This window comes from Sceloporus undulatus, chromosome 3 (assembly GCF_019175285.1).
Source record: "Sceloporus undulatus isolate JIND9_A2432 ecotype Alabama chromosome 3, SceUnd_v1.1, whole genome shotgun sequence".
In the NCBI taxonomy this organism is placed as follows: domain Eukaryota; kingdom Metazoa; phylum Chordata; class Lepidosauria; order Squamata; family Phrynosomatidae; genus Sceloporus; species Sceloporus undulatus.
Window position 1 is genome coordinate 40,286,840 of NC_056524.1, and position 24,464 is coordinate 40,311,303.

At 40.8% G+C, this 24,464-nt stretch overlaps 1 protein-coding gene across 2 annotated transcripts in view; it reads left to right on the plus strand.

The window, feature by feature from the left end:
• LOC121925489 (limbic system associated membrane protein) overlaps positions 1–24,464 on the plus strand; it is a 653,060-nt gene that overhangs the window by 416,189 nt on the left and 212,407 nt on the right. For both annotated transcript variants that reach the window (XM_042457699.1, XM_042457698.1), the window contains one exon: positions 15,078–15,203. In XM_042457699.1, the coding sequence (XP_042313633.1) occupies positions 15,078–15,203 (126 nt within the window). The remainder of the gene's footprint in view (positions 1–15,077; positions 15,204–24,464) is intronic.

A 24,464-nucleotide genomic window follows, 5' to 3' on the forward strand; every position in this document is an offset into this window, starting at 1 on the left:
AGACCAAGGGGCTATGGACCACTGGATAGCAACCAGCCGATTGTATTTCCACCAGCCCCTAATCACTGGGACACGTAAAACGTAATGGCCCCCGCAATGGCCATACGTAACTGCTCAGCATACCCAGGTCCCTAAGGACACCCACTCCAGTGCTCCGCAGCCCTGGAGACCATCCAACCCAGATCCTAGCCTATGCTGCCACCCCTGTTGTGACTAGCAACATCAACCCAAGAGACCAAGGGGCTATGGACCACTGGATAGCAACCAGCCGATTGTATTTCCACCAGCCCCTAATCACTGGGACACGTAAAACGTAATGGCCCCCGCAATGGCCATACGTAACTGCTCAGCATACCCAGGTCCCTAAGGACACCCACTCCAGTGCTCCGCAGCCCTGGAGACCATCCAACCCAGATCCTAGCCTATGCTGCCACCCCTGTTGTGACTAGCAACATCAACCCAAGAGAGGGAGGGTGGGGAGCTGAGTGAAAATGGCCCTGATCACTGGGCCATGAGGCCTTAAATAGGCCAGGTCCAGGGTGGGGCCAAGCAAGGTCGCTCCCCCCCCCAAGGCAGCACCAATCAGCTGCCTTGGAGGACCGGAAGGAGCGACCAACAAGAGGTCCTCCAGACCGGCAAGAGCAGCCCCCCGGAAGTTCCTCCTCTGGCCCCGCCTGCAGCCAATCAGAGGCCTCGGTCACCCCCGCAAAGCATTCTGGGGTGCGCCAAGGCCCAAACTAGCCCCAAAGTCATTGGCGCTCCCGCCAGCGGCAACGCAGCTGCCGGGTGATCCCAGCAGCTGTTCTTTGCCACTGCAATTGCCCTTTATTCTGAAATAGCAAATCTTAGATCCTGTCAGTGAATAAAGTGGAAAGTAAAGTTAGCAAATTATATTTAACAAATATTTCCCTTCTAAAACCCCAAAAGCAACATATTCAAGCTTGAAAAAAAGTGTTGGGTATATTTTTTTAATCAGAAAAGTGTTTGATCCAGACTGAAGTTGCCATATTTCCTGATTGCATTATGTTGTAAGTAAAGAAACCTAATGAAGTTATGGTTAAATATGGTTAAATAAAGATAGTGGCTTTAGTTAAGAACAGATTCTGGATTCTGTTTGCAGATCTCTAAAGCATTTATAGAAAAGAGAAGTTGTAGACCCTTTCTGCCCTTCTTCCATCAATGTAGAACTCCTTTAAAACTACTAAAAGGATTTTGGTTTGCTGTGAGATACAGGCCAGTCCTCTTTTCCTCTTCTAATCAGGAAACTAAATGATCTCACTTCAAAGGTGCTCTTTGAAGAATGCCTACTTGATTACTGAGTGTGAATGGGAGGGAAGCTAATAAAATATTTACACAGATAGGCCCAAGCTTTCAGATGCGTTATCTTAACTTTTTCAAAGGTTCAAGGTTATTAAGTCTGAAAAGGGTTTGGCTTTGCACCTCCTCTGCTCCTGTGAAGTATTTGTTACACATTTCCATGTAGATTAAAAGCCAGATGACTTTATTGTAGTCTATGATACAGGGCAGTGCTTTAAATCAGGCTGAGCTGGCTGACGATGGGCAGTTCAGTGCCTTAAAGCACAACTGGTACTTAGAGAGTGCTGCTGAGGCACCCACATTTCTTCATCCACCACCTCCTTAAACCAAGAAGAATAGATGCGTACACTGAGCCCTTGACTTTCAGCATTGATGAAGCTAGGTCTGTTAAACTATTTGCATGCTAAAATTTAAAAAGAGCCCCGTAGAAGGATCCATGTCAGAGGGACGAACACTAAAGCTGGATTAACTTCAAACGGCCAGTATAGTGGCTTTGAGAGTCCTTTCAAATAAATACTAATGTGGTTTCTCTATTTAATTTAACACATGCACACAATGTTTGAGGATCAGATCTGGCCCTAACTAAAACAGAGTGAGCTGACTACCTCAGATACCAGAAAGAGAAGAGCAGTCTATTTGGAACTGCCCTAACTAGCAGCTGCTGTGTTTGTTTGGGAACCACTAACCTATACAAAAACAGAAAATGCATAGATTTGCTTCAGCAGTCTGCAGAACTTCATTTCCCAGCAAGCCTGTTGCTCCAATTGACTACGTGTGGTACATTGCTCTTGAGAAAATTTTATATCTGTTGAGTGCAGAAACAGGAGCAGAGATAGACAATATGGCATTTCCCCTCAGTGACCCATTAATTACTTTTATATTATGGGAAGATTCTTGAGAAGGAAAGGTGTTCTCCTTTTGCTCCTTTGAGCATTCATTCAGCTGCCAACAGTGTACTGCCAGTGGTTCTAGCACAGTGAACAGTGTTTTTTTTTACTATATATACTCGCCAGGGGTAAGATAGCTGAGTGTGTCAACCACCTCAGGCAGCAGACTTTAGATTTCATGAAAAGGACACTAATTTTTGCTTATGATGTTGCATTTTAGTTTTCTGGGATGTGGAAACATTCTTTTGAGATTTTATGCCTCAAGGGTCAGTTTGGCAGGCTGTGCATCTTGACTTTCCGTAGATCATAAAATACAATTTTCTGCTCTGCTTCCACAGCAAAATGGGTTGGGCTAACCCTTGCAAAAGTCAATGAATAGGACATATGCCATTATATTTGATAGGCAGGTTATACTACAATGGCATATGTCCTATTCATTGACTTTTGCAAATGTTATCAGAAAACATTTGGCTCTTACATTTTTTAGGTGGAGAATATAGTGGGAATGCAAACTTAAATTGCAGTTCACTTTGGAATTCAGGCACTTTGAAACCATGAAGAGCTTCAAATGGATATCTATCTGAAGGCTTTCACATAAACTGGGCTACTTGTCGCTTCAGCAGCAGTCTGTGGTTCTTCCATGCTCCAGCAGGAAGACTAGACTAAGAATAATTATCATCTCTGCTTTTATTGTATGCATCCTTATTACCTGAGCAGAAGGAGTTTCATCCCAGTTGACAGGTGGCTATCCTCTAGAACTACATCAAGAGCCATTTCACCTCTTTGCAGCTTTTGGAAAGGTGAGGTGGCAACATTCTCTCTACTAGATGAAATCGGGCCATCTGTGATTTGGCTCTTCCTCTCCATGAACTGTCTATTGTTGACAGCCATTTCATCTGGATGTAACAGATGAAGATATAAGATAGCAATGACTGTTTCAAGAGCCTGGCTAGGATCAATTGTCATTTGGCTTATCCACAACCATCCATGGCTGTCCTACTTTGTTATTCCATAACTTCAGGAGCCCTGATGGTGCAGTAGTTAAATGCCTGTACTGCAGCCATTCACTCAAAACCACAAGGTTGCGAGTTCAAGACCAGCAAAAGGACCCAAGCTTGACTCAGGCTTGCATCCTTCCGAGGTCGCTAAAATGAGTACCCAGACTGTTGGGGGCAAATTAGCTTACTTGCTAATTAGCTTACTTGCTATTCACCGCTATGATCTTTGGAATAGCAGTATATAAATAAAACAAATTATTAATTATTATTATTGTGTAACAGTTTAAAACAGCCAGTAGTTTTCTATGATTATTTTCTCTTCCCTACTTCTTTCTTTCCTATCTTACCTCATGTCTGATAAATTGTAACATGCAAATCACCATGGATGTTAATAATAAATAAATAAATAAAACTTTTATTTATATCCCACTTTTCTGTGACAAGACAATCAAAGCGGCTTACAACACAATAAAATCCACATTTACAAAATTATATCCCAAATTCCCCCCCTTAAAACAGGATTAAACAAGTTACAATTAAAACATCTATTAAATACACAATAATAAATACAGCGAGGACAGAGCGGTGGGCTGATACATGATGTGAGGGGCAGTCATTCTTCAGGCAAAGGCAGTATATAAAATTACATGTTTATGGCATAATATATATACTTGACTATAAGTTGACCTCATGTAGAAGTTGAGGGCAAGTTTTGGGGTCAAAATTATGGATTTTGCTATGACCCATGGATAGGTCAAGGATAAAACTTAGGAGCATGAAGCAAAGCAAAACAATGTCAAAGAACTTACAAAATTCCAGCAGACATATCTCTTTGTGCTTACTCTTAAGGCAGGATGGATGAGAGAGTAAAGGGAGTCAGTGCTTCCAGGACAGATTATACTCTTGATTTTCACCAGGGGATGGTTCCTTCTTTTAAATAAGAGTTATGATACAGTACTTACACTGACCCATGGATAAGTTGATTCAGCTTTTTAGGGTCAATTTTTTGACCTAACTTTCTAGACTTATGCATGAGTGACCCTAAAGTGAATTTATCATTGGGATTTTCTTGGCAAAATTTGTTCCGCTGGATTTGCCATTGCCTTCAGTGAGAGTGTTTGACTTGTCCAAGGTCACCCAGTGAGATTCCAAGAGTGGGAATTCCAACCCTGATCTCCTAGAATCTTCGTTCAACGCACAGACAACTCCACCAAACTGGGTCTACTACAATTTTATTTCTAATGAAAGCTTTCTTTTTCTTTATAGCAGGGGTGGGAATCATGCAGTCCTCCAGATGTGGTTGGCCTGTTAAGTGCCAGCTTTCCTCAATACTGTCTGTGCAGGTTAGGGTGACTGGAACTTGCAATCCAACCACTTCTGGAGAGCTGTATGATTCCAACCCCTGCTTTAAAATATAATTTTAAAATAGATAGCTGCAATGTTAATTATGCAGTTATAAAACCGCTGAACATTTCCCACTGAGACCTAACTTTGACAGTTGCCACTCATATATCCCTGTGAGCAGATTTCAACCATCATCTCCTTAAAAAGAGAGGAAGCTATTGTTGCTAAATTAAAGCGGATGCTTATGTGGCACTTTGCATCTTCAAAGTGAGTCAGAGACATTAACATGCTTTGCCCTAAAGGGCTTGAGAGTTTGCTTTAGATTGCTACCCATGTGGACAGAAATGGCATCATGCAGTTTCTTGTTACAGGTGTAAAGAGCAGTGATTAGTCGGCAGTGTAGAGAGGAGGAAATTAGCCACTCAGTCCTATTTACCAGTTCAACCCTCTCCTTAAATCGCCTCTCGTCTGTCCTCACACTCCTCTCATTCACTGTAACTTAACAATGACTAATGAGGCCAATTTGCTGCCAATTAGTTGCCCTAGGAAAGGACTGCTAATTGTAGCAGGCAAAGTGTCAGCTCCAAAATGTTCAAGGTGTAGCCACGCATGTGATGGCCAGAATGCCCCCTCCCTTTAATCTTCACCTGGGGGCTGATTAGTTTCTTTGTATTTGTTGCAAAATGTTGTTAATTAGGAGCCAGGGACAAGGAAATTACAACCCTCCGGGCTTAATTGGGAAACTCCTGCAGAGCCTTTTTATGGCTATAAACTCCCTCCTTTTTCAAGTGGAAGTTTAATGGTTTTCTCTTCGCCCTTACAGTTGAAGACTACGAAGTACTAGCTTTCTCCATTTCCCTATTCAAGGACTGGCAGTCTTGCAACCTCAAAAAGGATGGCAAATAGCAAAAATTTCTATTTGTAGTTTGGTTAGGGAACAGGGTGTGAATTAACAAGTTTGGGTTTGGGAGACATTAATTTGAAAAAGTACATTCCTTGATGACTCATGACTGAGCTAAGTGTCAAATGACTCATTTGAAAACTATTGTGTTTGAGCTGATATGAAAGATCTAACAATTATGTTTTCATTTGCAGTGACTCATTCCCACAAGTAATTATTGTAATTAATTATGATAAACATGCATGTGTGAGCCAGCCCCATTATCTCTGGAAAAGAAAAACAGCAAAATATTGCAAGTAAAGGTTTCAGCCAATGGAATGGCCAAAGTCAGTTCACAGAATGTGGGCAAAACCAAGGGTCCTCCCTTCCTCTACTTAGCCTCCTTACTTTCCCTCCCATTTTTATCTTTCCCACTGTCCAGACATAAGAGAAAGATGACAGTGACAAAGGCAGAAGAGGAATAGAAGACAAATGAACTCGTATGGGAGCCTGGGCAGAGGGAGGAAACGGGTAATTTAAAAGAATAAGAGGGGTTGAACCATCCGGAGCAATCATCCATTAAGAGTAGATGATTGAAATGTTTGTGGAAAAAGAAAGGAAGCAGCAGAGGTACCAATGTTTGGAGTACATGCACCTTGTAGTGTGGAGTATCTATCTTGTGAGGCTGAGAGTATGTGACTTGTCTGAGGTCACCCAGTGGTTTTCCATGGCCTATCAGGGATTCGAACCTTGGCCTCCAAAGTCATTGTCCAATGCTCAAACCACTACACCACACTTGTGTAGCAATGTGGCAGGAGGATGGCAATGGCAACCCCCCTCTGAAGAAACTTGCCAACCAAACCCTATGATAAGGTTCATCTTAGGGTCTCCATATGTTGGAAATAACTTGAAGGCACACAACAACAACAATAACAACAACAATGAGGAGCATTCAGCTTGGTGTTAATTTGCCAGTTGTTGCATTTGTGGTAAAGCAGGAACTGCCAAAAGAACCATTCAGAATGTAATATCCTTGTTGAGAAAGGACATGTGTCTTAGAGCCTCTACAGACCAGCATTATACGATGGAGTAGGGGTGTTACCCCCCACCACCACGCTGGCATCATGTTATGTGCCCAAACACACTGTGGGGGGGCATCACGGTGCTCTGATGGTGCAGCATTTAAATGCACTGTGCCAAAGGCCATGAAGCTGCTGCCACGGCTAGGGCACCCTTTCCGTGGCACGAAAAGGAACCACTTTTTGTGACTTCTTTTTGCGCCACAGAAAGAACTAGATCGGGGCTGTGGTGTGTAGTTGCCGCAGTCCCAATCCAGTGAGGAAAGGGGCGGCTGCAGGCTGCTCCAAAGGACCCCTGTTGATCTCCTAAGATCAGCTATTTTGCCTGTATGCATTTTTTAAGATGTTTGCTTCCACCCCTTTGTTGAAAGTGATGTCAGTGCTTAAGAAACATGCTAATGTTTTGTAGAGACAGATCTCTTGCCTTCATCCATCTGAAGAGCAATCCTCATTGCATGAGGGTATTTTAGTATGTTTTCATGTCTCATTCTTTTCATCAGTTACATCAACATGAGTTCTTCCTGTCATGAAAATGGGAGCTTGAAAAATCACTAGGGTTAGATGTGAAACAGAACAGATTGTCTGTATGTTTATGTAGAGTGCTGTAAACAGACTCTTACTATTATTCTGTGCTCAATTACATGCATATGAACAGCATGTTGCCCAGCTTCTGCCTCACAATTGTGACACAACATAGCAAGTAATTTTTCTCTAATGTTAAAGCACACCTGAATAACCTGCGCTGTATTTTGGGGTCCTCATATTTTCATATCTCATAGTATTTTATTGAGAAAGTGATCACCATTCAGGAACACTAGGTCAGGTTTCTAGGAAAAAAAGGAATATGTCCTGAGGCATGTGGATATCCCGGTAAAGAAGACAATCAAATCTAAATGTGTGAATTAAGTGTTCCTTCCTTCTCCCAACTAATCCACATTTCCTCTGGCAACTTGAAACAAAGGACCTTCTCACACCCAAAGCAGTAAACAAGTCTCTCAGCCTACTCCTTATTGTATTCTCAGCCGAACTTCCTTGTCTCATCTCAGGGATATCCTAATGCAATCACTATTGTTGTCTCACTAAAATTAAAGCTGTCATCCAGTCTTGAATCCCATTGTTGATTCCTGGAGAAAGAAACTCAGCCCTTGTTGTCTGACCAGATATCCCAATGTTTTGGGGTAATTTTAAGGTATAAATATGGTTCTGAAACCTAACCTCTGTGCACACAGGGGGCATATGCACTCACACCCTGTGTATGTTCTGTGTCTCCCTCTGTCCTCTCAGCCACTCCAGCTTTTAGCAGGCTTCTCACTGGACAGGAAATTACAACTCTATTGCAAACCTTTATAAACTCTGCTATCCCATTTCCATTTTTGGTTAGCTGTATATGCTGTGACTATTTGAATTGGTATGATTGCACTCTGCATTTTTCTAAATAAAACTTTCTTAATTCATGCAAGACCTGCAGTCCTCCTTAGTTAGTACTAGTATAAACTGGTACACATGTTCCAAACATTACCCAAGCCTCTCGCAAAAGCTCCCCCTGCCCCCCACACACATTTGAAGTAACACTGAGGCTGCATCAGTACAGCAGAAATACTGCAGTTTTGTTACTACTTTAACTGCCATGGCTTAGTGCTATGGAATTCTGAGAATTATAGTTTGTTGGGGTACCAGAGTTCTCTAACAGAGAAGTGTCTCCCAATATTACAGTTCCCAGAATTCCATAGAATTGAGCCATGGCAGTTAAAATGATGTCAAACTGGATTATTTCTGACTGTGAATGCTGCCTGACAGTTGGGGGGATACCCCCACCCTCCCTACCTTTTCTTTGGGTAACACCAGTGAATTACATTGCATGAGAAATCACTGCAGGAGAAGGGAAGATGATCCTGGGATAGGAGGCACACATGTTTATGTTCATGAGAAAAGAGCTGATGGATACCTATCTTGTCTATTATTTTATAATATTAGGAGCTGGAAAGAAAAGAGAAGGTTGCTGGGTTCAATTACCTGCCCTACCATTAGCATATAATCCATTGGTGAAGGTATCATTGAACTTTTAGGATATTGAATGCAGTTGCATTATTGAAAATTCCAAATATAAACATATTTGTTCCATCTGAAGTGAATTCCCAAAGAATGGGGGAGATCTGTGTAGTTCCATCCAGCCTGGAAGTACCATTAAAAACAGAGCCCATATAACAGATATCTGTGCTTAAATCTACCCAGGAAAATGTGTTCCATTGTCCTGTTTATCATACACAGGAGTTATTTTCTGGTTCTCCTCCCTGATGAATCTCTAGTTTGATCTCTAGTTTGTTCTTTTTGTCCTTTTAGGATGCCATATTAAATTGTTAGCCTGAATGCCTAGGTTTGCCGTTTTGCAATTTGCAGCCCTGATCCCAGATCTAAGTTATGTTTCTACATTTGGAAGAATGAATGAACGCTTCTTTTCACTCATTCACATCAATGCACATGCAACCATATGATCCTTGAGGTGCCATTTAGTACATTGCTAGTAGTACACACACACAAAAGACTAGTTTTGAACTGCTGATAACAAACTATTGACACAATGATATTCTTCTATTTTAAGTGAACGAACAAGCTTCATTTTATTTTTCAAAAGAGTGCAATCTAGTCTGTTCTACACTAAATTAATATGGCACATGGTAAGTGAAGAAGGCATTCAGAAACACACAGTTGAAGAACTACAGCGCTATAATAATAATAATAATAATAATAATAATAACTGGCAAATGTAATATCAGAGTCATTGGCAAAAATATTTGAGACCTCCTGGAGAACAGGAGAAGTCCCAGAAGACTGGAGGAGGGCAAATGTTGTCCCCATCTTCAAAAAGGGGGGAAAAAGAGGATCCCAACAATTATTGTCCGGTTACTCTGACATCAATACTAGGAAAGACATAGAGCAGATCATTAAACAAAGAGCCTCTGAACATCTAGAAGACAATTCCATAATCACAAAAAGTTAACATGGGTTTCAGAGAAACAAGTCATGCCAGATAAATCTAATCTCTTTTTTGGATAAAATTACCAGCTTGGTAGATGAAGAGAATGCTGTGGATATAGTATATCTTGATTTCAGTAAGGCCTTTGACAGGGTTCCCCATGACATTCTTGCAGAGAAGCTAGTGAAATGTGGGCTACACAAAGTAACTGTTACATGGATTTGTAATTGGTCGACTGGCCGAACCCAAAGGGTGCTCAACAATGGCTCCTTTTCATCCTGGAGAGAAGTGACCAGTGGGGTCCCACAGGGCTCTGTCCTGGGGCCAGTGTTATTCAACATCTTTATCAATGACTTGGATGACAGAATTGGGGGCATACTTAACAAATCTGCAGATGAGAGCAAACTAGGAGAAGTAGCTAATACTCCAGAGGACAGGATCAAAATTCAAAATGACCATAATAGATTAGAAAGCTGGGTCAAAGCTAACAACATCAGGGAAGTATTTGCTAGAACAACGTTAACACCAGGTTAATCACAACTTCCCACAGGGCGTTTTAAGCAGCGATCCCAACACTATGGAACAGCCTACCAAAGGAGATCCGTGGTATTATCTCCTTAGAGGCCTTTAAGAGAGCACTCAAAATGGACCTCTTCCAGAGGGCTTACCCAACAGACTTTGTATGAAAACTAATGAGAAGAACACGCTCTTAACTTTGTTTATGGAGAGATAGGTTTTAGAGCACTAATAGGAATTGGTAAATTCAGTGTTAGTTTTTAATGGTGTATAAATATTTTGTATCATTTGTATTACTTTGAATTATTTTACTGCTGTAATCCCACCTCAATCTTTGGAGAGGCGGGAAATTATTATTATTATTATTATTATTATTATTATTAAAATGAATTTCAACAGGGAGAAATATAAGGTACTGCATTAGGGCGGAAAATGTAATGCACAGATATAGGATGGGCAATACCTGGTTGAACGAGACTACATGTGAAAGGGATCTAGCAGTCCAGGTAGACTACAAATTGAACAAGAGTCAACAGTGCGACATGGCAGCTAACAAGGCCAATGTGATTTTAGGCTGCATCAATAGAAGTATAGTGTCTAGATCACATATAATCCTCCCCGCACACTCTGGTCCTCTGGGAGGAATTTGCTGAAGCCTCAAATATCTAGGCTTCGGCTACCTCCCAGAGGGCTTTTTCTATTGTTGCCCCCAGATTATGGAATGACCTGCTGGACGAGATCCGTCAATTGACATCTTTAGACAGCTTTAAAAAGGCTGTCAAGACGGATCTCTTCCAGCAGGCCTTTCCGGAATAGATAATCCCGGCCTCAGGAACCCTGTTCTTATAAGAGTCCCCAAGGTCCTCCCTGGAAATGCTACCGTAGTTTACTGTTTTATTTGTTTTGTTTTGTTTTTGTCTTGTCACAATGTGTATGTGTTAATGTTGTCTAATTAGTTGGTTTTAATTATAATTGATTTAAAAAATTTTAAAGCGGGGGAGGGAATTTTGATCTACAATGTATTGTATTTTATTGCTGTTAGCCACCCCGATTGACCTCAAGGGGCAGGATATAAATAAATCATCATCATCATCATCAAGGGAAGTAATAGTGCCACTTTATTCTGCTCTGGTCAAGCCCAACCTGGAATATTGTGTCCAGTTCTGGGCACCACAATTTAAAAAGGATGTTGAGGAAACTGGAGTGTGTCCAAAGGAGGGCGACTAAAATAGTGAAGGGTCTGGAAACCATGTCCTATGAGGAACGACTTAGGGAGCTGGGGATGTTTAGCCTGGAGAACAGAAGATTAAGAGGTAATATGATAGTCATGTTTAAATACTTGAAGAGATGCTATATTGAGAAGGGAGCAAGCTTGTTCTCTGCTGCTCCGGAGACTAGAACCCAGAACAATGGATGCAAGCTACAGGAAAAGAGATTCCACCTCAACATTAGGAAGAACTTCCTGACATTAAGGGCTGTTCGACAGTGGAACACACTCCCTTGAAGTGTAGTGGAATCTCCTTCCTTAGAGGTTTTTAAACAGAGGCTGGATGGCCATCTGTCGGGGATGCTTTGATTGAGATTTCCTGCATGGCAGAATGGGGTTAGACTGGATGGCCCTTGCAGTCTCTTCCAACTCTATGATTCTATGAATACCTTTGGATGTGCACTGTAATAGAATTTTTATACCAACTTGTCAAAATTAAGAATAAAAGAGGGAAAAATCTATATAAAATGTACATATGCTAATGTACAAATATGAATGCAATATGGGAATAATGCCTATAATTTGAAGAGAAACCCAATACATCTCATCATAGTGGAGAATACTATGACTAGGTATGCCTGCTGCTGTGTGCCAACTGCTCAGTCTACTGTCCAGACAAAAACTGTTTGGTAATTTCAAAGATCCCTTGCTTTCCCTTGTTACTGTCCTTTATCTTTGGTTGAACTTGGATTTGTTAAGAAAACCTCTTTCAAGTAAATGTTGGGAAGCCCTGCAAATGTTATCCTCTGTAAAATAGGGCACCTGGCCACCTTAATATCACAGCAGGGGAATGGTTTCATTCATTAACCTTTAGCATGAGAATAAGTGATTTACAAGTGTTTCTTTTCAGTTCAACATTTTTGAGGGTATGATTTCCCCCACTTCTATTTTCATTCTTCCTCCCTCATTTTCTCTATTTTTATTCCATCATTTCTTAGGGCTTGATTACTGTGACAGATATTTTGCATTTGTTGGCCTTATCCTGCTCCTATCTGCTGCTTGTTCATAGTAGCTGGGACAGGAGTAGTATTCTCCTTTAAAATGGGTTTAGGATAGAAGTGATTTCTTCCATATTGGTATCTGCTGTATTTGCAAGACTGAGTAAGCTGCATATGCTTAAAGCTGAATACAAAGGAACAATAACACCATGACACAATTTTGCAAATTAAAAGTGTGCTACTTTTAATATCTATAATTTCTTACTCATGGTGGGACCTGGAAGAATACTTATTAAAACCATGCAACCCTGTCTCGAAGGATACCGTTTTTCTTTTTACTAAATTTCTGCTCTGAATTTTGAAGATGCATAACTGAAGATGTTTGCCCAAATGTATTCCAGTGTTAGTTTGTTCACAACAGTCCACCAGTCCAGTGAGACAGAATTTTTTAGGCAGTTTGCCAGTAGTAGATTGCCATTTGGAGAGACTTCTATAAGCCTGAGGCATTCAAGGCAATTGGCCTGAAGTACCAGAGAGTTGGAGATCGGGGAGGTGGAGAGGTGGTGATCCTGTTCAGTAGAGACATAGGTTTCTCTTAAATTCATCCAGGAATTTGCATTTCCTACAAGACATGCTCCACTGAGATTTTTGTGCCTTTTTGGTAGGCCTAACAAAAGTATTGCCACCATCTGGATTTCAAAGATCACTTGTGCTACGTAGTTTTTCCACATTTTTGCCTCAGTCATTTACTTTCCCCCCTTCCTACCTTGACATTCACCACTGATAAACTGTCCCTGTACTTACTATTTCCTTGGGTCTTTGCTTTTTGGGCTACTGTCTGGCTTGTCCCACCTCCTTTAGCCAACCTATTTCTTTGGTGCTTGATTCAAAATGGCCCATTCTGGGGAAATGTAGCAAGCACTGCTCTAGGAACAAATAGTGCCTGAGAGGTTTCTTCTAGCTAGCAAAGTACTGCGGATTGGAGCATCTAAGATGTTACTGGTGAAGTTGACTCAATACCTTGTGGCTATTTTAGGCTGTATGGTGAATCAAAACCATTTATTTTCCCTGAGCTCCTGAGTGGAGTCCCTACCCAGGCTCTGGAAGCTGACTCATAGCTCTGGCAAAAAGAGAAAAACAAAAACAAATAAATATTATATACATTTTCTTTACCCAGCTGTACTTTTGTAGCTAAATATAGCACTGGCATGATACACTGCATTGGTTTGCACATGGTTCACATTTCCAGGATTATTTACAGAATCGCAAGGACTCTTTGAAGTGAAAGCTCAAATTCTCAAGCAAAAATATGCATCGTAAGGGGAATTTCACAGCAAATTCAGCTTCCTGTCATGCTGAAAAAGACACCACAAGTATATTTTGAAATGGAAGCAGTGTGTTATAGAGGGGGATTATAAAGTCCCTCAGATTAAATGTACCTCCCATTCATGGGATCAAGCACTCTAGCTTCAGACTTGGGAAGGGAGGCAAAATAGATGTTCAAGCAGCAGACCCATGATCGTAGAACATGGGTTGTTCTAAATACAGGGCCAGCCCTATCATTAGATAGAATAAGATGGATACCGTAGATGGATGGTTTGCAGTGAATGAAAGGACAGTAAGCTATTTATTGCTTCATTTGTTATTTTGAACTTTTATGTCCCCAGGAGTGGTTCTTGGGGGGGGGGGGAGTTGTTGTCTCCATGTTGTTGTTTTTAAACTAGGTAACTGGGTACTATGAATCTTAACTTAGAGGTAGGGAAGTGGGAAGCAACGTTTACTGTTTAGACTTAGGCAGCAAAAGTTCTTGGTCTGGCTCTGGCTAAAAGGAGTGAAGGCCAACAGATGGTGATTTTAAGATGAGAATTAACAGCTGTGTGCTCTGAATCCTTTCCCTGTCAATTGTTTCTCATCCACGCCACAACCCACTGCATTCTGCATCCATCCAATTTCCTCCCAAACAGTCAAGGTGGCTGGGTGAGCTGGGCTACGACTAGGGAAAAAAACAACAAATGGAGTGAAGGTCCACCCTCTCTCCCCACCTTGCAAACTACATCTGTACTTGAAATAGATTATCCCAGTTTCGTTACAGCTGTTTGGTGTAGTCCATGCTTTTAGATAAGGATTTCGGCCCTGAGAAGGGAATCCAATGAATGCAGTTGTTGCTTAACATCAAGAAGCACAAATTACAGTTGGCCCTCCACACTTGTGGCTTTGACTTTTGTGGATTTGATTATTCATGGATTTGAATAATATGTTCTCACTGGGAATCTCTAGATCCTCCAGCATGATTGTATGGTCAATTTCCACCATAAGTTGTGCTGGAGGACCAAGAAATTCCTAGAGACAACACTTCTTTAGGCATTGTTAGTATCTCCAGTGCAATTCTATGGTCAGCGTATGGCAGATGTTGACTACAGAGTGGCACTGGAGGACCTAGAGATACCCAAAGAGATTTTCTCTTAGATAAAAAAATTAGTGGTTATTTTATGAATAATACTTTCATGAAGGTCCCTAACCCCACCAAATGTGGAGGCCCACTGTAGTCTTGTATTTCTTAATGATTGTATGCTGAGAGTTCAGCATCCAAAGCTAAGAAATTTTGAATGTTCTGCCTGTCTTTCTCTCTTATATCCTGATAAGCTTTTGATTATATAGCGCATTTTGGTATTATTTATTACTGGATTTGCTTCTAAATACAACATGAATATCCATGACTATAGCAACCAAAGTTTTACTTTCTACAAGTCCTTTAGAAAAGAAATAAATCTTAGCAAGGGACATTTTAAAAGGGCAATTATTGGATAGAGTTTGTGTGATCATAACAAAACTGACACTCTAGAACTAAAGCTGAGCAATATTGTTTTGTTTCCATAGTTCCACCAAAGATCTCCAACATCTCTTCAGATGTCACTGTGAATGAAGGAAGCAATGTGACCTTGGTGTGTATGGCAAATGGACGTCCTGAACCTGTGATCACTTGGCGACACCTAACTCCTACAGGTAGGAAACCTTGGTTTGTGTTGATATGCCTCACATTGTTCCTGCTTATCAAAAGAGCCATTTTAGTATGCAAAACAGGTGAGTTCACTGAATCAAACAAGCAGCTGGATGGTATCTCCTTTTATGAACCCTTACAGCTCTATGATTATCTGAGGTCCTTTTCTCTATCTCACCTCCTTTCCATGTTGGTTGGTGGAAGCAAGGAAGAGGGACCTCTTGGTGGTTGCTCCCAGTCTTTGGAACTCCCTCCCTAAAGAGGCCAGGTTGGCCCCATCCTTGCTCTCCTTCCATTAGCAAGTCAAAACATCTAAACAGAAGCTGTCAGGCTTCTAAAAACTGACTGGGTGAGCTTTTAATGCTATTTGGTGCAGTTTTTGAAGTTTTTATCTGGTCTTTTAATGAATTTTAATGTTTTCATGTTTAATGTTTTAGCTTTATAAATTATTTAATTTGTTTTTAAATAACTGTTATGCTTTTATTAATGACTTTGTATGGTTTTTTCTGTATTGTTTTTCCATTATTGGGAGAAAGGCAGGAATGAATGAATAAAATAAATAAATAAATACTAAAAGTATTGTGTCACACAGTACTTGATATGCTCTCACTGTCAAGACTCTCTGCGTACTTGTTAGCAATTGTTTTCATCAATAGTCAATACTTATTCACTGCTAAGACATGATAGCAAAAAATGCTCATCACCAGTGGCAAACAAACTGAATAGGCTTTGCCCTTCTAATAAAGAGTTCAGAATATGCTTTTTGAAATAACATAAATTGGCCAAGAGTCACTTCTTACCTTGCACTGTTAAGTTTCATACCTATGATTTCTACAGAAAGTTCAAATGTAAAGAGAGGTTGGATTTTCCCTCTTATGCTGGGTTAGTAAAGGAGTTGGTACTAGAGAGAATTCAGTGAATATGAACAGCGTGGTCCACTGACTATTTAATTTCAAATTTGATAGTTTAATGCTCATTTGGCATGTAAAGGACACTGGTATTAGCCTGACCTGGAGGGCCGTAAGGGAGCAAGCTTTTTGATCATTTAGCCTATCAGGATTTATTTTCTTCACATACTAAGCAGTGACCAACTGAAGTCTGTTTTGAAATGTACACTCGAGTAAATCAATTTCTGGTAACTTACCTCTATGATGCATTCAAATAGTTGTTTGTCATATCCAGATTTTACATTTAACAGTTGTATGTCCAAAAAGAAATCTGAAATAAACATATAAAAATGGCCTTGGTGAAGTGGGTAAAAGAGGCACGATGTTATTTCAGAAGGACTGCACCTTCTTTGCATTCACTTTGACCATCTATGTGTAGAGAAACATACGTGTCAAAGGGGTTCCCTCCCTCCCTCCTTCATAGGTAGTGCTTTGCAATTATATAATAAAAGTTTCAGAAACAAATGCTGATAGAAAACTATACAGAAAAATGTGCAAAATAGGCAACACAGCTGAACACAAATTAACAGTAACTAGCAAACAGATATACAAATGTCAAGAGTCAGGTGAATTAAAAAGTACATAAAGTCTTTCTTCAATTTACATGCATTTGAAACATTTAATTTTAAATGAAATGATTTAAGAAAATAGTAAATCCTTTTATTTAGAATTGAATTTATTGTAAAGTAAGTGTGTACAGGTTTATACCACGGGGTTAACTTTGGGATATGTAGAGGATACCCATATAAATATTCACATTGATATTGATGGGTTTACATAAAAACATAAAAATACTGTGGACAATGAGTTGCACAGAAAAATACCATTAAAATATGATGATTTTATGATGAAGGTATTCAAAGCATTGTACAAGGATAATCAGCTCTCAGGCACACTCGCTATTAAAAATACTCAGAGCAATAATGCCTTCTCAGTTCGTAACAGATGTAAATGCCTGTTGAAATAGCCAAAGCCTCACTTACAGTGAACAGGTCAGAGGCATTTCAACAGATGGATATATCTGAAAGCTCTTTTCATTTCTATATTTGCATTGATAAAATCATATTCATGTTTCTGTTCCAAAGGTAGTAAAAGAATAGTATCTAATTTTAATTTATCTGATTTTATTACTGCATCTCTGGCCCTCCTATTCAACTTAATTATTGTCTCCAAAATAGCCTGGTCTAAAGCTATTTTTGTAGCAATATTGCCATATCTTGCACTTTACAGTGTTACCATAAACTGACAATGCAGAATCCTAAACTGACCAGTGAATACTGCTACCAATTATAACTGCCATTTTCAGATTACATCTGGGTAAGAGCATGATGTTCCCTGATAAAATTACTTCTAAACTCTCAGGTAACCATAGTTGTATTTTTGAGCATCACCATCTATCTCTAAAAGGCTCTAATTTTAGGACAGTACAGCTCCACATGTAAATAAGGCTGTAATCTTAAGCATACTGTATCTAAATATTATGTTTTAGCAAGGCTATGCACCGTTTTAAATGTATATAGCCAAGCATGTGCAGATTCATCATCTGATGATGGATCTTCCTTGATGTTTCCAGTTCTGATAATCCAGGTTCAATTCAGCAGTCATCTTACATAAACTCAAAATGTACTTGCTGTTTAGATGTCATTTCTATGAGAGATGGATTCAAGTTTTATTTGATTAATGAGGAGCACAGAATCAAGCCCAGTCTGTGCATTTCAGTTGGGATTCCACCCTTTTAACAAGAAGACATTTGGCAAAATACTTATGAGTGGAGGTGTTAGAGGAGCTTAATGCTGTCAAGAGGAAAATTTCCAGAGCAAGAAATACTGTGAAATTAAACAGCAAGCATGGATCAGAAACGAAGGGGATGGTGCAGGGAATAGATGAGTGTAATGGAAAAGTCAGAGATAAACTTCAGTCCAGTCACCCTTAAATCAGAGGGAGAATTGTCAAATGTGAGCCAAGCCTCCCAAGTTATCCCTAGGGCTTTCAGTTTATGTTCAGTTCAAGGATAAACAGTTTATTCCTAGGTTTCTAGACGAACATCTGAACTTTTTCATGGCATTCAAAAATTACACAGCTTTAGCATATTCATTATTGGCCCTGTATATATAATGAGCCATATACTAAGTTGTACTTCGACCTGCCATAAAACTGTTAAAGTCACTAAGCTCCTGCCCCCCCGCCCCCATCTCTGAACAGTCTTAAATGAATGCTTTATTGTGAAGCAAGCTTAGAAAGGCAGTGTTTGTAATAATATCAAATACTGCATTTTTGCTGCTGCTTCTATGTGTAGAGAAACATACTTGTCAAAGGTGACTGATAGTGGTATTAGTTATAGGAGCAAAATTATGAACTGTGTTTTGGTCCTGACCACAGTGAAAACAGCTTTATAATAAGCAAAAAAGTAAAACACTGCCAAGGAGAAATAGGGGTGGGAGGAGGGAATGAAGCCAAGGAAGGAGATGTGAACAGAGCCAGGAATGTTTCCTCCACTGATTTTTGAACTGCCTAGCCATTCCCTTCTGTTGTTGTCAGTACTAGGTGTAAATGTGCCAGCCATGGAAATATGCTAAGCAATGTGTTCTGTTTTCCCACTTTTAATTTACTTGTAATCTGTTAACTTCTAAAACATAATTTTGCCATGATGCAAAATTATCAAATGTTTGATTTTCTTCCTTATTGGAATTTCAGTCTTCATTGCTATGCAGTTAATTTCTCCTAATATTATCAGGGACCTTGTCCCATAGAGGTGCATATAATACCAAAACTAATTAGTATCTGTACATAATACTGGTGTTAAAGGGATCTTGTATTATCTGAACTACTCCAGCCACTTCTGCTGATGCTTCTAATGTTCTAGGAGCAAGCATGTTCATCTTTCACAGCCACAGTATGTTTTTCATGCTTGTACTGAATTGGGCCTCTTACACAAGGTAGATGGGTTTGGGAGTCCTTGTTGGTGCTGTTCAGTGGTAGAGAAAGGGCTAATCTGTATTAGGGACCTTGTTTGATACGTTTTATGCATTAGCTTTGCAGTTTGATGATGAGAAAAGATATTAATCCTGAAAATGGACTAGAGGAATAAATTTGTCTCTTACTAACCTACTTGCACAGTTCTTATATCTAATGAGGGAAGAAGAAGGAGATGACTCATGCTTGCACACTTTGACATTGTCTGTTTCCTTCTACATGTCCATCTTTCACTCCATCCCAGAAACTCTTCACTTAGCCAGCCATAGAGAATTTGATAGCCAGTCAGGGATTGTCTGGGTAGAATTCCTTGTTTCGTATCTTTGTCAACGAGGGGATGCTGGACCCATCAGCCAATGGACTGGAATGCTTCTCTGCTGTATGCAGTCTGTTGCAACATTTAATACCAGTATAGCTTACACCAATGACATGTGTTAGTGTTCAGTACCAAGCAAAGTCTTGGGGAGGCCAGGACCTACACCCAGTTCTGGCACGGGGGAGAGGGGGAGAGGTAATCAAGTTTTACATTAATATACCCACTACAGCAGGGATGGACAACTGTAAGGACTCTGAGGGACACTTTTATGCCCTGGGATCCTCCAGGAGCCCAAAGTGCCTCCCAAATCCAAAACCTAGAAGTAACTGGAAATCTGCTTCTGAGGTCTTTATGTTACATAGCAGGTTGGGCAGCTGCAAGCTATTTAAAAAGTGAATGTCCTCTCTTGGGAGCTTCCAGCTAGCAAATCTCCCTCTTTAAGGGGCAGAAAATAAGGGGCTGCCTGGAAGAGTCAAAACTCAAAAAAGTAGTTGCCTCAGGTCCATACTTTGCCTCCCCTCATTGCTGTCAGGGATTTGAAGGGTTAAAACACAGCACACAGGGAAATGCTTGATGTGTGTGTGTTTGGCCATGAGCATTCAGCAGAGTGGCAAGGCTGAGAAGCTCAGCTGAAGCTCATTGTCTCAAGGACACTTCAGTGCCCAAGTGCACGTAGCCATGGATGATGAAACCATGTGTCTAGATTGCACAGGAGACACATGACATGGTTACACACCTGAACTCACTGGGTTTGAGAGACCACATGGTCTGGAGACTATATAAGCCCAGGGGTTGCAAGGGTGTGGGTTTGAAGTAGGAGTTGGATTGGTATGGTTTGGAGTTTTAGAGATCTGGTTTTGTATTATAGCACTGTGAATAAAGAGCACTTTGGGGACTTTGGTGCTTTCTGCACCGCCATTTGGGACGTCCGGAGGACGTCCCATTTTAAAAAAGGGGTGCCTCTTATAGACGCCCCTGGGCCTAGTACGGACTCCGTCCATACAAGATGGCGCCGGCCCTTCTACATGGCCGGCGCCATCTTTGCGTATCGGACGCTGAGCGTCTGTACACGTCGCGCCGCTTGTGACGTAGCGAGCGCGCCCCTGGCACCTTGCTTCGTCGCAAACGCGACGGAAAAAGAAGCTCCATTTTGGAGCTTCTTTTTCGGTCCGCGCGGGAGTCGGGCCATCTGAAGGCTCCGACTCCCCCGCGGACCTACTGGCGGCGGCGGCAGACCGCCGCAAAGCGGCGGTCTGTACCCCGCCTTAGTTTCTCTGGTGGTTTATCAGAAGAAGCTACAGCATCTGTTTGCTGTGTGTCCCCGGAGGTTCCTGCATTGCTGCAGTTCCTGGAAGACATCCAGTTGCTGTCATCCCAAATTGGACTTTGGAGCCACACTTCGACTTCTGGAAATTTGTCAGCTCTGCTCCAAGGGTCTGATTTAACCCCAGGACTCGTTGGAGTCGCTGACAGTGATTGTTGGACCCCAGCAGTTGCGCTGACAATTGCCTACTCTTTGGTTTGGGGGCATTTTGTACTAGAAGACTGATGAGATGAATGGACAGCTGTAGAACTCATATATGCACATAGATACCTGTAGATAGATATGTAGATATAGATACATGGATATAACTATAGATATAGATACAGAGAGATGATCTAGTTTGCTGACGTCTGTTTTTCAGTCTGCTAACAAATTTATGTAATGTAAGAGAGAATAAAAGATTTTGCTCCTATCCCCTTGAACCTTTTAGTACAAATATTTAGTTAATGATAAAACCTACAGTTTGAGTTATATTAGATTTCCTGTAAGGCGACCTCTTTCCAATCTGGATTCGTTTCTTGATGACCACCCTTCTGCACCTCTTCTTCATTTTCCTTCACACTTTCTGTTCAAGTCATTTGTAAAATTCATTTGCCAGTATTTACTTCTTCTCTGCTAGCAACGATGTCTTTGGAGGTGGTTTTCAAATGATGCTTGTAGCTTATTTTGCTGGTATTTAAAAAATCATAAAAGCTTACAAGGTAGCATTGCAGTAGAACTCAATGAGCTCAAGACCCAGTACCAAATCACAATCTGATTTACCTCACTCAAGGTTTGAGAGACAGACTGGTTGGTGCTTTTCTAACCTATCTTGTCACGTGAAATTAAATCAGAGCCTGCATGTATTGTTCCACATGTAGATTCTAGTACTAAAATAAGAAAGGCTATTTCTGGGGGGGGGAGGGGGTTTCAACACTCTATTATTATTATTATTATTATTATTATTATTATTACCCCGCTCTTCAGCCAAGGTTATCAGAGCAGCTGAATGAACTTAATGAGTTCATCCTTATTTTTAGAATTATGTATAGTGGTTCAGCATTGGCTGAAGGATAGACTCTTAGTGCTTTACCTCTGTAAGGAAAAGAATCCCCCACTCCTATCAATTGTGTAATATATGTGAGAAGCTCAGGAATGTAACCAGGAAGACATTTCCCCCGAAATAAGAATTCTGCCCCCCATGAGGTTTTCCTCCATCCTCCAAATTTCAAACACTGCAACAACTTAAACCTTTAAAAGAACATTTTAAAAATACAATTTAGGGATTCAAAGAAAAGAAACAGGCAAATTGACCAAGGGAATGAGAACACAGCAAATGTAAGAGTTTTAGATGTGAACTTTTTTCAGTGTCTCAATCTCTGCAATGCTAGAAATTTGGGGTCTGGAGGAAAATTTTATTTGAGGATCAGAATTCTGATTTGGGGGGAGGCATTGCCCTCATTCACCCAACATACCTACACTCTGGAGAAAGTAATGGCACTTTTCTTTTCAAAAGCTGCTTTTTGCTTCTTTCTTTCCCCTTCTGTTCTGCCAAATATGCAGAAATATCAGACATTTTTCTAACATCAGCCACCAGTTCCCAAGCCCATGAGCTGCCTGTAGCAAGCCCCTTTCCTCCCTGGTGAGATGGTTAAATTGTCACAGTTGCTGTCAACTATAGCACTGAAGCCTGGGGAAAGGGAAAGAGAGCTGAGGTATGGGAAAATAAACCCTTTAATAATTCAGATGGCAAATATCAATGCAAATCAGCTTTAATTCTTGGAGGTATTCTGATAATGAAAGCTGAAATGCCATTTCTTTGAATGACATCAACTCCTGATTCATTCTTCATGACTGTTCTGCCACCCTAGCACAGTTAACAGATGGGTTTGAGATGAGCAAGCAGAGAGAAAAAAAAAACAACCATACCTTCTCAGCACTATCTCTGCCTTCTTTATAATCCAGGCTAGTAAATTGCTAAACTGTGATGATCATCTATGGTAGCACATTCTGAAGTGCATATAGGACAAAGTTACAGTATAACCAAACCTAACTAAGGCCCTGTGCAGACTGACAGTTTGGGCTGGGTTGAGGGCTGAGTCGAAGCATAGCATCTACATGGTGCACACCCCAGCTCCACCCCTGGGCAGCGTGAAGCTGTGTGATGTATGGCACACAGCGTCATGGTGCTCCCCTGGTGCTGTGTCTACACAATGCAGTGCTGAAGGAGCATTGTAAAGCCTCAGCTATCATGCCCTTTCCAGAGCACAAAAAGAAGCCACTTTTTTCAGCTCCTTTTCATGCCCTGGAAAGGCCAGATTGGAGCTGCAGCATGCGGTTGCCATGGCCTTGATCTGGCTATAAAAGGGGCAGCTGGAGGTCGCCCCTTTGGGACTGTCTGCACAGCCCCTCTGTCATCCTTATTTGTTCAGCTCTACAGACCTATCATCTGGAAATTACCCTTGCAGTAAGAGTGGGCAGCAAACACCTCTTGCAAGGGTTCAAGAGATAGGGCTTCTGGGCATGCTTGGCAATTCAGTTATTAGAAATCATTTCTCTACAAAATTAGAGAGAGAAAGAAGTAGTCAGAGCTTGGATAAGTTGTTTGTTTAGACCACAGTTCCCAGAATTCCCCATCTGGCATGGCCAGCCCAGAGTTCTTCATCCCTCTTTCCTGACCTGCCTCTCCTTGGAAAAGTGTTTAGTTGAATGACAAGACTTTTCGCAGTTCTTTAGATTGGGACCCAGTGACATCAGTGGGAATGAGTGTTCCATACAGCACCTGACCTAACAGGTGGACTATCAGGTAACTTATGGCCCTCGCAGCACACAGTAGTTCTCCAACTCCATCTTCATAAACTGAGCTTCCTCAACTATTACTTGCTATAGCTGTTTCTACTTTGCTTTTGCAGGCAAATCAGACCAGTTCCAGTAGTTCAATGGGCATGTATATATCTTTCTCACATATTGGTGTGCTGGAAGTGTTTTCTTATACACAAAACCCTTCTTCTGTTGCATGATACTAAGAAGATGTGATGAAAATGGACCTATGTAACTTTGCAGTGTCACCAGCTGCAGCCAAGATTTAAAGTAATGTGGGAAAGTGCTTGACAAAATCTATTGAATGCCTAGATAAGTGCCAGATTACCATCTATCACAAGCCAGCCTTCAGCCTCACTAACATGAGAAGTAATGTGAGAAGTTCACATGTATGCTGTATATACACAATAATGGAATTCAAAGCCTCTTTTTCTATTTGCTCATAATAAAATTGGCCAGCTGCTGCATTTTCCCCCTTTTGAATCATGAGTTGCCATTCCCATTCTTCACCACAGTTCCATTTCATCAGTGAGGAGTCAGAAGATGTGCCTCATTGTCTGGAAAAAGAAATCCAAACTATTTTGCTTAAGAGGACTTCTGACTCAAGCAATGAGGCAAAATCAGTAAGCAAGTGGAAGAATTGCTCATGGCCAGGGAATTCTTTTCAACCAGAGTACCACATCACCTTTGTATGTACGTTCTGGAAGCTAAATACCTTTAAAATTCAGCTGACAGCTGTAAATGTTTTTGAGCAGGGCCACCCACTTTCATATACATATACCTGCGTTCATGTATCCATGCATACATCCACACATTACAACATATTCTCACAGAGAATATGCCTTCTTAATATAGGCAAATATAATGTAAAATATAATGTAAATCTACAGCGCTATATAAATAAAGC